The 18,034-nt window shown below is 44.3% G+C and overlaps 1 protein-coding gene across 1 annotated transcript in view; it reads right to left on the bottom strand.

Annotated features, from left to right (window-relative positions):
* Positions 1 to 14,736: 14,736 nt before the first annotated feature.
* LOC122556856 (fibroblast growth factor 18-like) overlaps positions 14,737 to 18,034 on the bottom strand; it is a 420,188-nt gene continuing 416,890 nt past the window's right edge. Inside the window, exon 5 of the mRNA XM_087995060.1 lies at positions 14,737 to 15,620. Coding sequence (XP_087851186.1) covers positions 15,354 to 15,620 — 267 coding nt within the window. The 3' untranslated portion in view covers positions 14,737 to 15,353. The remainder of the gene's footprint in view (positions 15,621 to 18,034) is intronic.

Below are 18,034 nucleotides of genomic sequence, written 5' to 3' on the forward strand. Positions count from 1 at the left end.
AAGGAGGAGGCCATCTGGGTTGTACGGTTTTGGAACTGGTCCTCCTGGGAGCAGATGCGGCGGAGATGAAGGAATTGGGAATATGGGATGGCGTTTTTACAGGGGGCAGGGTGGGAGGAGGTGTAGTCCAGGTAGCTGTGGGAGTCAGTCGGTTTATAGTAGATGTCCGTGTCGATTCGGTCACCCGAGATAGAAATGGAAAGGTCTAGGAAGGGGAGGGAGGAGTCTGAGATGGTCCAGGTGAATGAGGTCGGGGTGGAAGGTGTTGGTAAAGTGGATGAACTGTTCAACCTCCTCTTGGGAGCACACGGTAGCGCCGATACAGTCATCGATGTAACGGAGGAAAATGTGGGGGGTGGTGCCAGTGTAGCTGCGGAAGATGGACTGTTCCACATATCCGACGAAGAGGCAGGCATAGCTGGGGCCCATCTGGGTGCCCATGGCTACTCCTTTGGTTTGGAGGAAGTGGGAGGATTGGAAGGAGAAGTTTTCAGAGTGAGGACCAGTTCAGTCAGTCGAAGGAGGGTGTCAGTGGAAGGGTACTGGTTGGTTCGGCGGGAAAGGAAGAAGTGGAGGGCTTTGAGGCCTTCGTGATGGGGGATGGAGGTGTACATGGACTGGATGTCCATGCTGAAGATAAGGCATTGGGGACCGGGGAAGTGAAAATCATGGAGGAGGTGGAGGGCGTGGGTGGTGTTCTGAACATAGGTGGGGAGTTCTTGGACTCAGGGGGACAGGACTGTGTCGAGGTTTGCAGAGATGAGTTCGGTGGGGCAGGAGCAGGCGGAGACAATGGGTCGGCCGGGGCAGTCAGGTTTGTGGATTGTGGGCAGGAGGTAGAAACGGGTGGTGCGGGGTTGTGGGACTATGAGGTTGGAGGCGGTGGTTGGGAGATCCCCTGAGGTGATGAGGTTATTTCCTCATTACAATTTACTGTCCTGCCTATTTTTGTGTCATCTGCAAATTTGGCCTTCTATCAGTGTTCACTGAGGAGAGGGACATGATGAATGTTGAGATTAGAGATAGAAGTTTGATTAGTCTGGATCACGTTGACATAAGTAGGGAAGATATGTTGGGTAGGCTAGAGGTTACTAAGGTGGACAAATCCCCAGGACCAGATGGGTTGCTCATGTTGTCCCCCTGTACAAGAAGGGTAGTAGGGATATTCCAGGTAACTGCAGACCAGTGGGCCTGACGTCAGTGGTGGGAAAGTTGCCGGAGAAGGTACTGAGGGATAAAATCTATTTATATTTAGAAAAGAATGGGTTTATCAGTGATAGGCGGCATGATTTTGTGCAGGGGAGATTGTGCCTCACCAACTTAATAAAGTTCTTTGAGGAAGTGACCAAGTTGATAGATGAAGGAAGGGCTGTTGGTCATATACATGGACTTTAGTAAGGCGTTTGATAAGGTTCCCCATGGTAGTCTAATGGAGAAAGTGAAGTTACATGGTGTGCAGGGTGTTCTAGCTAGGTGGATAAAGAACTAGTTGAGCAACAGGAGACAGAGAGTAGGAGTTGAAGGGAGTTTCTCGAAATGGAGAAAGGTCATGAGTGGTGTTCCAAAGGGGTCAGTGTTGGGGCCTCTGTTGTTTGTAATATACATAAATGATCTGGAAGAGGGCACTGTTGGGATGATCAGCAAGTTTGCAGATGACACGAAGATTGGTGGAGTAGCAGAAAGCCTAGGGGACTGTCAAAGAATACAGGAGGGTAGAGATAGACTGGAGAGTTGGGTGGAAAAGTGGCAGATGGAGTTCAATCCAGGCAAATGTGAGGTGATGCATTTTGGGAAGTCTAATTCCAGAGTGAACTATACAGTAAACGGAAGAGCCATTGGAAAAGTTGATGAGCAGAGGGATCTGGGAGTTCAGGTTCATTGTACCCTGAAGGTGGATAGAGTGGTCAAGGCGGCATATAGTGTGCTTGCCTTCATCGGACGGGGTATTGAGTATAAGAGCTGGCAGGTCATGTTAAAATTGTACAAGACATTGGTTCGGCCGCATTTAGAATACGGTGTACAGTTCCAGTGGCCATATTACCAAAAGGATGTGGACGCTTTGGAGAGGATGCAGAGAAGGTTTACGAGGATGTTGCCTGGTATAGAAGGTGCTAGCTATGAAGAGAGGTTGAGTAGGTTAGGATTGTTCTCATTTGAAAAAAGGTGATTGAGGGGGCTCCTGATTGAGCTTTACAAAATCATGAAGGGTATAGACAGGGTGGATAGAGACAAGCTTTTTCCCAGGGTGAAGGATTCAATAACGAGAGGTCACACTTTCAAGGTGAGAGGTGAAAGTTTAAGGGGGTTACACGCGGCAAGTACTTTACACAGAGGGTGGTAGTGCCGGGAATGCGTTGCCAGCAGAGGTGGTAGAGGCAGGCACGGTAGATTCATTTAAGATGCGTCTGGACAGATGCAGGAACAGATGGGGAGCAGAGGGATACAGATGCTTAGGAATTGGGTGATAGGTTTAGACAGTGGATTTGGATCACTGGCTTGGAGGGCTGAAGGGCCTGTTCCTGGGCTGTAAATTTTCTTTGTTCTTCTTTGTTCTATCCCTGTATCCAAGTCATTAATGTAACTTGTAAATAGCTGGGGCCCGAGGACCCAACCCTGTGGCACCCTACTAGTTACTTATTGAAATCCAGAACAAAACCTTTTTATCCCGAATCTCCGTCTTCTGTCCATCAGCCAGTCACCTATCCAAACTAATAAATTATCCTCAATCCCATATGATCCAACCTTGTGAATTAAACTTTTATGCGGCATCTTCTCAAACACTTTCCAGAAGTCCAGAAATATGGCATCTACAGAAACCCCATTATCCACCTTACTTGTTACATTTTTGAAGAACTCTAGCAAATTAGTCAAACATGATTTGCCCTTCTTAAAACCGTGCTGACTCTGACAGGCAGCATTTTGACTTTCCAAATGCCCTGATGTTGCTTCCATGATAATTGATTCAAACATTTTCTCAACAAGAGATGTTAAATTAACTGGTGTGTAATTTCCCACATATTGCCTCCCTCCGTTTTTGAATAAGGGCGTTACAGTAACTTTTTTTCCAAACCACTGGAACCTTTCCCTGTGTCCAGGGAATTTTGGAATATTGTAACCAACAGATCCACTATCTCCTCTGCCACTTCCTTTAATATCCTAGGATGCAGGCCATCAGGCCTGGGGAGCAGAAAGTGAGGTCTGCAGATGCTGGAGATCAGAGCTGAAAATGTGTTGCTGGAAAAGCGCAGCAGGTCAGGCAGCATCCAAGGAGCAGGAGAATCGACGTTTCGGGCATAAGCCCTTCTTCAGGAAATCAGGCCTGGGGATCCTGACTGTCCTCAATCCTATAGTTTGCTGAGTACCTATCGATGTTGATTGTTCTCAGTTCTACCTGATCTATTGCCTCGGACTTGTCTATAACAACAAGAATGGTACTATTGTCCTTCACCATGAAAACTGAGGCAAAATAGTGATTCAGCATCTCTGTCATCTCAGTGCTCCCCAGTATTAACTCTCTGGTTTCATCTTCCAAGGGACCAATGTTCACATTAGCCACTCTCTTCCCTTTTATATACCTATAGAAGCTTTTGCTATCCTTTCTGATATTTTGTGCTAGTTTTCTTTTGTACTTTGCCTTAGCTCTATTTTAGTATCCCCTTGTTTATGTTTGAAAGTTTCCCAATCTTGCAGCTTGCCACTGGCCTTTGCAATATGCTACACCTTAGTTTTTGACTTTACCTTGTCCTTGACCTCCCTGTTCAGCTCTGGATGGTTTTTACCCCCATTACATCTTCCTTTCTCGCTGGGATATACTTTAATTGTGAGGAATTGAACAGCTCCTTAAACATCTTCCACTGCTCATCCACTATCTTACCTTTTAGTCTTCCCGCCCAATCTACTAGGGCCAAATCTGCCCTCGTGCCTATGTAACTTTATTTATTTCCAGAACACTAGTGTGGGACTCCACTTTCTCAACCCCCACCACCCCCCCACCCTCCAAAACTGAATTGTGAATTCTATCATACGATGGTCACTACTCCCTAGAGGATCCTTAACTATGAAGCCTTCAATACATCTCTCCTCATTACACAATACCAAACCCAGAGTAGCCTGCTCTACAACATACTGTTCCAAAAAAACAATTTCTGTAACATTCAATGAACTCTGCCTCCAGGTTAGCTCCTGATGAAGGGCTTATGCCTGAAACGTTGACTCTCCTGCTTCTCAGATGCTGCCTGACCTGCTGTGCTTTTCCGGTGCCACACTTTTCGGCTCTGATCTCCAGCACCTGCAGTCCTCACTTTCTCCCGATTCCACATCCTGACCTTCCGTGCGTATATCATTCAGCACCCGTTTTAGCAGCACATTGCCTTCCACACAGCTCACCCATTCTCTCCTGCCCTTAGCTCTTACTTTTACTTATTCAGTTTTACTTGACAGGTTATCCGTAAGCTCTTTGTTTAGCTACCCCTTGCATACCTCTCTCTCACTCTCTGGGCTCTATCTCCTCACCTGTCCCCTTGTCCCCTCCTCCTCTCTAACTCCTTTTTCAGCATAAATATCACATTGTCTAATAGCTGTGAAGAAGAGTCACTGGAGTCGAAACATGAACTCTGCTTTCTTCCCATAGATGCTTCCAGACCTGCTGAATTTTGCCAGCGGTTTCTGTTTGTGTCTCTGTGTAAACTCTCACAGCCTGCCTTTCCACCTAATTTTGTGTTGTCTGCAAATTTAGCTGCAGTACTTTCACTTCCTTCGTCCATTAATATATATTCTACAAAGTTATGGTTCTAGCACTGGATCCCCAGTGGTCACAGGTTGCCATCCTGAAAAAAAAATCCTTTATCCCCACTCGCTGTTTCCTGTGCATTAGCCAATATTCTATCCATGCCCACATATCATCTTCAATACCATGGGCTCTTATCTTAGGATTTAACCTTTTGAGAGGTACCTTGTCGAACATAATCTGGAAATCCAAATACAGCACATCTATTGATTCCCCTCTATCCACTCAGGTTGAGACTTCCTTGAAATACTTTAATAAATTAAGTCAGACACGATTCCCCTTTCTTGACACCATGCTGGCTTTGCTTGATTTGATTACAAATCTTCCAAATGTGCTCTCACATCCTTAATAATTCATGCCATTACTTTTACAATAAAAGATGTTCGGCTATTCAGCCAATAGTCACCCAGCGTTACTCCTCCTGAGTAGGAGTGTCATATTGGCACTGTTCCAATCTTCCGGTACTTACCCAGAATCTAAAGGATTTTTGGATGTACAAGTTGCTGTCATTTGATATCAGGGAGGGATCAATTTCTCACAGGCAAGCTGGGATTGAGGCCCCATAATACAAGCAGTCACCCAATACCTTCCATTAACAGTCTCACGATAGCTGTGTACAGCAGGATCTGGCTTGTTCAGTTAATATTTTCCCTGTTCCCCTGGGACACGGGCATGATTGTGGCTCTTCTGGCTCACCACAGCACTGAGCGGGCCATGAACCTGAGTCAGGGAAACCTATTTATTAAGGAAAATACCACAGCCACATTCTAAACCAAAATTCAAAACTTTCCGGGTGGTGCAATTTGCATGATTACCAGAAAGCTCAAGCGTTAGGGTCCAATCACACTGGCACAAAACACCTCAGGATAGCACGTGCTCACAAACATGAATAAGTCTGAAGTGGAGAGGCTGGCATTGGGCAGGGGTGGACAAGGTCAAAAATCAAACAACACCAGGTTAGAGTCCAACAGGCTTATTTGAAGCTTTTAGAGCTTAGCTCCTGCCTCACGCATGGTATGATAGGGAGGTGTAAGACACAGGATTTATTTATAAGCAAGAAGTGAATAACTTTAAAATGAGCTGGCCTTGTTGAATCATTTAATCGGTTAGGAGGTGGACTGCTGATTAAAATACAAAATCCAGATTCCTTTCAAGTTTTGTCCCTAGATAGTTAAAGGTCTTCTCAATGTACAAGGGGTGATAGCTCAGGTTAGACAATGCACCTTAGGTATGAGGTTCCGCTTCGGGTCTGTCTGCGTTTTAAGCTGAGGCTGTTTTTTTTTGGACAGAAAAGAATCTTGAATTAAATAATACCTCGTGTGTGTGTGTCAGTGTGTGTGTGTGTGTGTGTGTCAGAGTGTGTGTGTCAGAGTGTGTGTGTCAGAGTGTGTGTGTCAGAGTGTGTGTGTCAGAGTGTGTGTGTGTCAGTGTGTGCATGTGTGTCAGTGTGTGTCAGTGTGTGTGTGTCATAGTGTGTGTCAGAGTGTGCATGTGTGTCAGTGTGTGTGTGTGTCAATGTGTGTGTGTCAGTGTGTGTGTGTGTCAGTGTGTGTGTGTCAGTGTGTGTCAGAGTGTGCATGTGTGTCAGTGTGTGTGTGTCAGTGGGTGTCAGAGTGTGCATGTGTGTCAGTGTGTGTGTGTCAATGTTGTGTGTGTGTGTCAATGTGTGTGCGTGTGTGTCAGTGTGCGTGTGTCAGTGTGTGTCAGTGTGCGTGTGTCAGTGTGTGTCAGTGTGTGTCAGAATGTGTGTGTGTGTCAGTGTGTGTGTGTGTGTCAGTGTGTGTGTGTGTCAGTGCGTGTGTGTGTGTGTCAGTGCGTGTGCGTGTGTGTCAGTGTGCGTGTGTCAGTGTGTGTGTGTGTCTGTGTGTGTCAGTGTGTGTGTGTGTCAGTGTGTGTGTGTGTCAGTGTGTGTGTGTGTCAGTGTGTGTGTGACAGTGTGTGTGTCAGTATGTGTGTGTGTCAATGTGTGTATGTGTCAGTGTCTGTGTCAGTGTGTGTCTGTGTGTGTGTCAGTGTGTGTGTCAGTGAATGTGTCAGTGTGTGTCTGTGTGTGTGTGTCAGTGTGTGTCTGTGTCAGTGTGTGTGTCTGTGTGTATGTGTCAGTGTGTGTGTGTGTCAGTGAATGTGTCTGTGTGTGTGTCTGTGTCAGTGTGTGTGTCAGTGTGTGTGTGTCAGTGTGTGTCTGTGTGTGTGTGTCTGTGTGTGTGTCAGTGTGTGTGTCAGTGTGTGTGCGTCAGTGTCTGTGTGTCAGTGTGCGCGTGCACGTGTGTGCACGTATATGCGTGTGCGTGTGTGTCAGTGTGTGTGTCAGTGTGTGTCAGTATGCGCGTGTGTCAGTGTGTGCGTGTTAGTGTGCGCGTGTATGTGTGTCAGTGTGTGTGTGTGTGTGCGTGTATGTGTGTCAGTGTGTGTGTGTCAGTGTGTGTGTGTCAGTGTGTGTGTCAGTGTGTGCGTGCGTGTGTAGTGAGTGAGACAGAATGTGCATGTTGGTGTGCGAGAGAGAGAGACAGAGTGAGAGACTGTGTTTTGTGTGTGTTGTGTGCACACATGTGAGAGACTGCGAGTGTGTGTGGGCATTTGAGAGTGCGTATGTGCACATCTGTGTATGTGCGAGTGCGATTGTACATGTGTGACCACTGGCATGTGTACAACTTAAAACCAGATGAAAAGTTCATAACGATTGACTCACGCCCATATGCCACCTTTCGTTTCTCCATTTCAGCATCAAATTACAAGTTGAATGTCCCAGAGCTTTTGTTAAACTTTAATTCTTGGGATAGTATTTATTGGGCATTCCAAATTACCCAGTGGGCTCAACCTCACGTGGAATTGGCACCAATGCTGGGGAGAGTGGGGTCTACTGGCATGATCTACACCTGAATGGTCTTTAGATGTATGTTCCTATAAATTGCATAACTAGGAAAGAAGAGGGTTTGAAATAAAATTGTGAGGGCAAGAAATCAAATGTGGAAAAACGAGGTATATCAAAGAGTAGAGACAAAGTAAGATGGTCATCAACAATCCCTCCTGGTCCACCCACGTTGATGCTACAGTCAAGAAAGCACAACGACATCTCCTCGACTTCCTCAGGAGGCTAAGGAAATTTGACATGTCTGCACCAATTTTTATAGATGCACTACAGAAAGCGTTCTATCCACAGGTCACAGCTTGGTATGGCAACTACCCTGCCCAGGACCACAAAAACCGACAGAGAGTTGTGAACACAGTCCAGCCCATCACACAAACCAACCTTCCAGCCATTGACTCCATCTGTACTTCATGACAGGCAGCCAACATCATAAAAGACCCCTCCCACCCTGGTGAGAATCTCTTCCAACCTCTTCTCTGCTGGGCAGAAGATACAAAAACTTAAACACACGTACCAACAGATTCAAGAGCAGTTTCTTCCCCGCTGTTAACATGCTTTGAATGGATGTCCATAATTTATAATTTAATGTTGATCTTTTTTGTGCACCATCTCTGCATCTGTAACATTGCGTTCCTCACTCTTGTCCATTACCCTTTCACACTTTGTAAGGTATGATCTGCTTGTATTGTAAGCAAAACAAACTTTGTACTATACCTAGGTACATGTGACAGTAATGTATCAAAAAAGAAAATAGTAATATGGGAAACAAGAGTAAAGGGAATAGCAAGAAGGGACAGGAAGGGGAAAAAAAGGGAATCAAGACTAGATTATTACAAAGATAAAGGCTCTGTATCTGAATGTGTGCAGTATTCATGCCAAAGTAAATTAATTGATAGTGCACTACAAGGTGAATAAATATGATTAGATAAACATTACAGAGATGTGGCTGCTGGATTACAAGGATTGGGTAGAGAAAATTGCTGGGGAACTGAAATTCCGAGGAAGCTCGGTAAGGGTTGAGGGGTAACACTGTTAATCATGATGTGGAGGAGTGGTGTGGGACTGGGGTGGACAAAGTTAAAAAGCACACAACACCAGGTTATAATCCAACAGGTTTATTTGGAAGCACTAGCTTTTGGAGCACTGCTCCTTCATCAGGTGGTTGGCTAAGTGCTCTGTGTTGTGATCTTTTTTAACACTTAATCAAGGATGGTAATGATATGATAGTTAGGAATTACCTTGTTTCAGGTGATCAGGATACAGAATCAGTTTGGGTGGAAATGAGGAAAAATAGGGTAAAGAAGTCACTTGTGGGAGTGGTCTACAGACTCCCCCCTAACCATAAGCACACTGTGGACAAAATAAACAAGAAAAATAAATTGGGTTCTTGTGATAAAGGAATGGCAAAAATCATTGGGGAGTTTCACCTACATGTAAACTGCACGATTAAATTGGCAGGAGCAGCTTTAAGGAAGGGATTGTTGAACGCTTTTGAGATAGTTTCTTCGAGAATGAGTCTGAGACTGACCAGAGAGTGGGTTTCAATAGATTTGGCATTATGTAATGTGACAGGCTTTAAGAGTTCAAGCACCCTAGATAGCAGTATCCCCAGGGAGAAGTGAGGACTGCAGATGCTGGGGATCAGTGAAAACATGTGGTGCTGGGAAAGCGCAGCAGGTCAGGCAGCGTCCGTGGAGCAGAAGAGTCGATGTTTTGCGCTTCACCGATTCCTGAAGAAGAGCTTATGCTCGAAACGTCGACTCTCCTGCTCCTCAGATGCTGCCTGACCGACTGTACTTTAGCAGCATCTACGTTACGATTGAATTTTACATCGAGTTTGCAAGAGAGAAAATTAGGGCTAAGATTAGTACATTTTAAAACCTAAATAAGAGAAACTATCTGGGCATGAAAGTTGAGCTAGCTGAAGTGAACAGATGTATTAGGCTAAGGGATAGATCAAGAGACACCACAGCAGACATTCCAAAGGATATTTCAAAATACTCAGAATAAATACATTCTTGATGTAAAGAGATATTCTAAAGGGAGGGCACACCACCTGTAGTTGATGAAAGTAGTTGGGGAAAGTGTCAAATTTAAGGAAAAAGCATATCACCATGCAAAGATAAGTCAGCTGATTGGTTAGAATATATAACATACAAAGAAGGATTAATCAGAAGGAAGAAATGAGGGTGTAAAGGGAAATTAACCAGGAATGTATGGATGGGTAGCAAGAATTTGTACAGGTAATTAAATAGGAAAGGAGTAAATAAAGTGATGGACACCTCAAAAGGGTAAGAATTGGAGTTGCCCATAGATAACAAAGAAGTGGCTGGTTAATTGAACAAATATCTCGCTTCTGCCTTGACTGTTGAGCAGATAAAATCCAGTATGGGTGTTAGATCAGAAGGTGAAAGGGGCTGAGTGAACTTACAATCACAAGGGAAGCTATACCAAGCAAACTGTGGCTTGATAAGTTACCACCTCCAGGTGGACGCCTTCCTGGGCCCTTAAACAGATGGCTGGTGAGGTAGTAGGTACATCAGTGTTAATATTCTTCAGAATCAGGAAAGATCCCATCAGACTTCCTCTAACCACATTGCGGACAAAGTGAACAAGAAAAAGAAATGGGGTTCTTGTGGCAAAGCAACCCAACCCCACTATTTAAGGAGGGAGGGAAACCTGTTAGCTTGACATCTGCTGTGGGAAAGATGTTACAATCATTAAAGAGATTGCAGCTGCACACGCGAAAACATTTCCTGTAATTGGATAGACTCAGTAATGTTTTGTCAAAGAGAAATCACATTTAACAAATTGATTGGAGTTCTTTGATGGTGTAACATGCACTGTGGATTAAGGGAAACCTGTCGACATACAATACTTCAATTTCCAGAAAGCATTTGATGAGGTACCTCATCAAAGCTGGAAAATAAAAGCTCACGCCATAGGGTAACATAGATAGAAGATTAGAGTCTAGATTAGAGCGGTGCTGGAAAAGCACAGCAGGTCAGGCAGCATCTGAGAACGTTTTGGGCAAAAGCCCTTCATCAGGAATCTGAGGAGCAGGAAAATCGGCTTTTGCTTTCTCAATACTGATCTTCCATGTGATCCACTCACTCACTTTTGTTATTTAAACGTTTGGTGAATTTATTGCTCGTTTAAGTTTATAAACTTTGGTCTTGGTTTTGTAATGTAAGTCAAATATTTGATTTTAATCTAAGTCAAAGATTTGATTTTAATTTATGGTTTTAGTTCAGTGAGATTCCTCCATTCTTCCACTGTTAATCCTCCCTTGTAATGGCTTCCTTTGTCAGTGAACGTGGAAATATTGTTCCTATTCAATTGGCTTATGACATCTCCTTGGACGTCGCTGAATCAGAAGGCTGTGGACTGAAGGAGTACCTAGAGACCTGTGAAGATCATCTAAGCTGACACTTCACTGCAGTATTATTGACATGCTGCATTGTCAAAGAGACAGCCTTTCGGATGAAACCTTCAACTAATGTTCTCTCAGCCTTCTCAGGTAGATGTACAGAATTGTGAAGCACAATTTTAAAATATAGCAAAGTTCTTCCCAGTGTGGCCAATGCTTACATTTCAACCAACATGTAGAGAAAGTATCCAACACCAAAGAGAAGGTGCTAGAAAAACTGACTGGCCTGAAGGTGGATAAAGCACCTGGACCAGATGGACTACACCCCAGAGTTCTAAAGGAGAGTGCGGAAGAAATAGCGGCAGCATTAGTAGTGATCTTTCAGGAATCAGTAGAGTCGGGAAGGGTCCCAAAGGACTGGAAAATCGCTTGTGTTTAAAAAGGGAGTAAGCCAAAAGACGGACAATTACAGACCGATTAGCCTAACCTTGGTCATGGGTAAGATTTTGGAGTCCAATGCGAAGAATGAGATTTCTAAATACTTGAAATTGTACGGTAAAATAGGGCCAAGTCAGCAAGGTTTCATCAAGGGGAGGTCATGCCTGACAAATCTAGTAGAATTCTTTGAGGAAATAACGAGCACGTTAGACCAAGAGGAGCCAATGGATGTTATCTACCTGGGTTTCAAGAAGGCCTTTGACAAAGTGCTGCACAGGAGACTACTGAGTAAGATAAGGGCCCATGGTATTAGAGGCAAAGTGTTAGCATGGATAGAAGCTTGGCTGTCTGACATAAAGCAGAGTGGGGATAAAAGGGTCCTTCTCAGGATGGCAGCCGGTGACAAGTGGTGTTCTGCAAGGCTCAGTGTTGGGACCACTACATTTCATTTTATACATTAACGATCTTGATGAAGAAACTAAGGGCATTCTGGCTAGGATTGCAGATGATACAAAGACAGTTAGAGGGCCAGATAGTATTGAGGAGACAGAGAGGCTGGAGAAGGAGTTGGATTCGTTAGGAGAGTGGGCAAATAAGTGGCAGGTGGAGTACAATGTGGGCAAGTGTGAGGTCATGCACTTTGCTAGAAAGATTAGAGGGATAGACTATTTTCTAAGTGGGGAGAAAATTCTGAAATCTGAAATGCAAAGAGTCTTGGGAGTTCTCGTCCAGCATTCTCTCAAGATAAACTTGCAGGTTGAGTCAGTAGTTAGGAAGGCAAATGCAATGATGCCATTTATTTTGAGTGGCCATGAATATGAAAAGCAGGAATGTACTTCTGAGGCTTTATAAAGCTCCAGTCAGACCACATTTGGAGTATTGAGCGCAGTTGTGGGCCCCATGTCTCAGGAAGAAGGTACTGGCCCTGGAGTGTGTTCAGAGGAGGAGCACGAGAATGGTCCCAGGAATGAAAAGCTTAGCATGAGGAACATTTGAGGATCTGGGTTTAGTCTCGATGGAGATTAGAAGGATGAAGGGGGAATCTAATTGAAACATACAGAATACTGAATAGCATGGATAAAGTGGATGTTGGGAAGATGTTTCCATTGGTAGGAGAGACTAGGACCCGAGGACATAGCCGGAAATGTGTTGCTGGAAAAGCGCAGCAGGTCAGGCAGCATCCAGGGAACAGGAGAATCGACATTTCGGGCATAAGTCCTTCTTCAGGAATGAGGAAAGTTGGTCCAGCAGGCTAAGATAAAAGGTAGGGAGGAGGGACTTGGGGGAGGGACGTCGGAAATGTGATAGGTGGAAAGAGGTCAAGGTGAGGGTGATAGGTCAGACTGGGGTGGGGGCAGAGAGGTCGGGAAGAAGATTGCAGGTTAGGAAGGCGGTGCTGAGTTCGATGGATTTGACTGAGACAGGGTGGGGGGAGGGGAAATGAGGAAACTGGTGAAATCCGAGTTCATCCCTTGTGGTTGGAGGGTTCCTAGGCGGAAGATGAGGCGTTCTTCCTCCAACCGTCGTTTTGTTGTGGTCTGTCGATGGACGAGGGCATAGCCTTTGAGTAAAGGGAAGACCTTTTAGAATGGAGAGAAGGAGAGTTCCGAGAGTTGGGAGTCTATGGAATTCACTGCCACAGAAGGCTGTGGAGGCCAGGCCATATTTAAGATGGAGATAGGTAGATTCATGAGTATTAAGGATATCAAGAGTTATGGGAAGAAGTGGGAGAAGTGGTTGAGAAACGTATCAGCCATGATTGAATGATGGAGCAGACTCAATGGGCTGAATGGCCTAATTTCTGCTCCTCTGTGGTATGGTCTTATCTGGTCACTACCAAATTACTGTGTTTGTGAGAGCTTACTGTGCATAAATTGGACACTATGTTTCCTAAAATTAGAGATTTGTTTTACTAAATAGACAGCAATTGGAATATCCCAGCATTAATTTCAGGATCTGTTGAAATCCAGGTTCATTCTTACTTGACACAGATCCCACTTCTGATCCCAGGCCTATGGGCCATATACAGGAAGATGGGCTTAGAAAAGGCATTGGGATGTCTTTGGATTGGCATGAAAAAGATGGGTCAAATGGCTGCTTCCATGTGTATCATTTCTAGGGTTATAGAAAAATCTAATTATAGACTGAAACCTGAAATAAGTTCTTCACTGAGGGTAACACATCTCAAATGTCAGATTCAAACTCCCAGTGAAAACCGGAATGATGATAACGCACAAAGGCCACGATCCTCACATTAACAGCCTGTGTAGGGCCCTTGGGTTTACTGACTCACTGCCTCCTATCCCACAAAAGCTCATCAAATCGTGGGCAAATTGTACGCATCAATGGCAGAGTCCTGTCTCAACTGAAGCTGCTGACCAATCAGAGGCTGCTAGCCTCAGGATCCTAAGGACGTTGATCAAGGCCTAGTCTTCAGGGTTAGTGACAAGTAGGTTGGTGGTTATCTTTATCCTCTCTACGTGGGGTGTGGGGAAAATTGGGGCAAATGGAATCCCCACCTCCAACCCAGCAAGCAGCTTCCACTCCAAGACTATAACTGCTGGCGAGTTGAGAAAGTCCCCAGTGAAGTTTCTCACTCAGCACATGAGAGAAAAAGGGGCCGAGTATCTCTCCAGGGCCCATTTGCCACATTGTTGTCCCTTCTCACTACCTTTCCCACCAACCCCAGGGAAGGGGGACATTCCACTCAGAGAGTATTAGAACTCCCAACTCCCAATGGCCAACTCTGGTCCTTTTCAGTAGCCAATGGCGTGGAGGTGCCAGTATTGGACTGCGCTCCGAAAGCTGGTGTTTCCAAATAAACCCGTTGGACTATAACCTGGTATGGTGTGATTTTTAACCTTTTCAGTGGATAAGAGAGCAAACAAACCAACCTTTTGAAATCTACACAGTCCCACTGATTATGTGGCAAAGCAGCAACATTAACACTTAAAGCGCTGATGCAGCAATGTTTTAATCTGAATAACCCTTTCCAATGGAAAGGAGCGAAAAAGATGAGGCATTGTACATCACCTTTCACAACCTCAGGACATGCTGAGGGCGGATGGTCATACCTGCAACGTGAGAAATGCAGCACCCAATAATTCCACAAAAGCAATGAAGCAAATGGACAGAAAATCTGTTGAACTCAGATTGGTCGTGGGACAAATGTACGGCCAGGCCACTTGGGAAAACTCTAAAACCAGAACGGAACCAGGCTGTGCATGACCCACAACAACGTTTTAAATATGTTCTTGCATTTAATCACTGAGACAGTATAGTTTGCTTCAAGGGATCTGTATTATACATAGAGAGGAAATAAATATTTGCTCATTACATAGCTTTAACTGAAACAAAAAGTCTCTCTTTCAATGTGTAGCAGCAATCTGTAGCACTGTCCAGAACAGAGGACAAGATACAGTCATATTTTGGAAAAAAATAATAGCTTCGTTGCCTTGAGAAGCGCTTGAGATCCAATAAAACTTTAAGTCTGTTGTATTTTCATACTTCCAGAAGAATCAATAGGCAACACACTATCTCCACACAAGTCAGACTTGCATATTCGTCAACGTCCTCTATATATTTTTCTTTTCCCCTCAGAAAACTACCAATCGGTAAAGAGGGGCCGTAGTCCCATGAATTATATATTTTTATTTCTCTCTTCTTTCTTGCTTTTTTTTTTGTTCCAATTGTTCAAATCAACAGCTTTCCTTTAAATAAGACAGGTTGATTACATTAAAAAGGGTCGGAACAAATACATACAACTCTTCCCTTTCCCAGCACCCCCAACCTGTCGTACAATATACAAAAATAGATCATCCTTCTGTTTCTTATTAATAATAATGATGCAAAAATAATGCTCTGGGACAGTTCATGATCTGTGAGGTCCTCTAACTGGAATTCAAAGGGCGTATCCGTTTAGTTCTCTTATTAACCGTGGTAAACTTAAATGGTGCCTGGGTCTCTCCCTGAATCTTCGGGTATCTTTTCATGAAATGCACTTCTTGTTGGTTTTCTTGAGTCTTGGGCCCTTTCCGTGGCCTGCCCTTCTTGGTGAAGCCTACATACCAGCCTGTATATTTCGCAGACATCAGGGCCGTGTAGTTATTCTCCAGCACTATCTCGATGAAGACACATTCCTTGCTTCTGTCACTGAGCTGCACGGGACAGAGAAGGGGAACGTTAGCAGTTGTTTCAGCCCCCGCCCCCGCGCCCCCCCTCCTGTCCCCTTCCCCAACACTCTTCATTTCATGGTGGACTGAGGTGATTTAGATTGCTCAGTAAGAGATGAGAATATATAGTCCACGAAAATGGTGTGGTTTATGAGTGGTTACAGCAAAAACATTACCTCGATTATCCCAAGGCCACAGGCGGGGAGTATTTTGTTTGGTTAATCGACTGCTGGATAACATAGTTTAGCCAAGCATCAAAACATTGCAACCTTGTTCGGATAATCCAAAATTTGGATAATCGAGGTTCCTCTGTACAAAGAGTCCACTGGCGACAGCCTGTGTCTATACTCCTCTTTATTGTCCTGCCTCACAGCACCAGGGTCCCAGGTTCAATTCCAGCCTTGGGCTGTGTGGAGTTTGCACATTCTCCCCAGTGTCTGTGTGGGTTTCCTCCGGGTGCTCCGGTTTCCTCCCACAGTCCAAAGATGTGCAGGTCAGGTGAATTGACCATGCTAAATTGCCCGTAGTGTTAGGTGCATTAGTCAGAGGGAACTGGGTTACTCTTCGGCGGGTCGGTGTGGGCTTGCTGGGCCCAAGGGCCTGTTTCCACACTGTAGGGAATCTAATCTAATCTAATTTCATGATTTAGGATAGGGCAGAGGGTACATATTATCACCTCCATTTTTCATCTGTCCTTGTCAGATTCTTCATTTTTCCACTGATGTTATCTCTTGCTTTTGTGAACTTCTAGTCCACAGTAACCTCTTGATGATGTTTGGGGAGGGGGAGAAAGCACTTACCTTACACTCATACTATCACTCAGTGACACAATGGTTTGGGACACTGGCTACGGTCTCTCTTTGTTTGTCTTTGCTTTCACGTACCCTGACTTCTTTAGAAATTGGAGGAAGTGAGTGAAAAAGTGATGAGTGGAAAATAAAAGCATTTCAAAGAGAGAGATTACAAATGGACAGTTTCATGAATAAATGAAAAAAAATGGGAAGAATGGCTCCTAAGTGGTTAAACTGCATTCTACATCTTGATACATCTGTCTCTTTCTCCATTTCCTTGATCTCTCCCTCCCTTTCCCCACCTTGTAAGACATGAGGCAAAACATTCTTTGAATGGTTTCCTTCACCCATAGCGTTTCAGGGTTTTTTATTGTGTAAGATAGAGCCTCTTTACATTGACGTACCATTAAAATGACTCTCAATGATCTATCAGGAGGTGGGAGAGCCCAATGCTGTTCAAATCAAGTTTCCAATTGGGTATTAGCCCAGGATTTGGAGACCAGAATCGTTTCAGTGTCCAACTAGACAAGGCATTAACCTGATTTAAAACAAAAACACACATTTCTTGCCGGCGAGAGTTTATTCAGCTCCTTGATTCTGTTCCACATTCCAATGGAATCATATCTGACCCAATTACTGTGTCGGCTACTATTCGGTCAGATGGTTATTGGATTAAATCCTACTTTGGGACTTCGGCACAAAAATTAAAGGTGACACCCCAGTGTAATATCAGGGGATGCTTATTCTCAAAAGTGCTGTCCTTCAATGAGAACTTTCAAAACTCCTGCCGACCAGGATAGCATGACAGATCCCTTGGCACAGCAGAGAAAATATCCTGACCAATATCTATTCTCCAAACTGCTTTATAAAACACACGATTCTGGTTTTATCAAGCTGTTCTTTCTGGAGGTCTTTTGGGTGATTGACTACCTTGTCGCCTGTACTTCAAAAGGTGCGTCATTGGTGCTAATGTGTTTTACACCTCGTGTGAACATGAAAGGTGCTATGTAAATGCAAGTCAGAATCACAGAATTGTCAGGAGGAGGCCATTCTGCCCAATGTGTCAACACCAAGTCTCTAGCTCAAAGTCAATCTCCTGTGGCTTCCCCATAACCTGATATATTGCCTCGATTTAAATAACCATTTCATGCTGTCTTGAATGCCCCAATTGAATGAGTCTTCACCACATCTCCAGAAGGGGCAGGCCAGGCAATGATTTGTTGGGTAAATATTTTCTTATGTCATGCTTGTTTCTGTTGCAAATTGCCTTACATTGACGCCCTCGCATCCTCGATTATTTTATGAACAGAAACAGCGTCCCCCTGTCAAATCTATCCAGTCCTTTGGTGATTTTGAAAAGCTTGATCAGATCTTTTAGCCTTCACCCCTTTAAGGGAAACACTCCCAACTTCAAGCTTCACAATTGAAGCTTCTCATACCGAGAGGATTCTGTGCTCTCTTTCGTACATTCATATTAACTGCGGTGGTCGGAGCGGTACACAGTCCATTAAACTGAGACTTAATTAGTGTCTCATTCAAATTCAGCTATACCTCCTCGATCCTGGACTACATGCCTATGTTGACAAATCTGTAGAAACTGTATGCTTT

The sequence above is a fragment of the Chiloscyllium plagiosum genome, unplaced genomic scaffold (assembly GCF_037043375.1).
Source record: "Chiloscyllium plagiosum isolate Xiang-an unplaced genomic scaffold, Cpla_swu_hap1 HiC_scaffold_16, whole genome shotgun sequence".
Classification (NCBI taxonomy): domain Eukaryota; kingdom Metazoa; phylum Chordata; class Chondrichthyes; order Orectolobiformes; family Hemiscylliidae; genus Chiloscyllium; species Chiloscyllium plagiosum.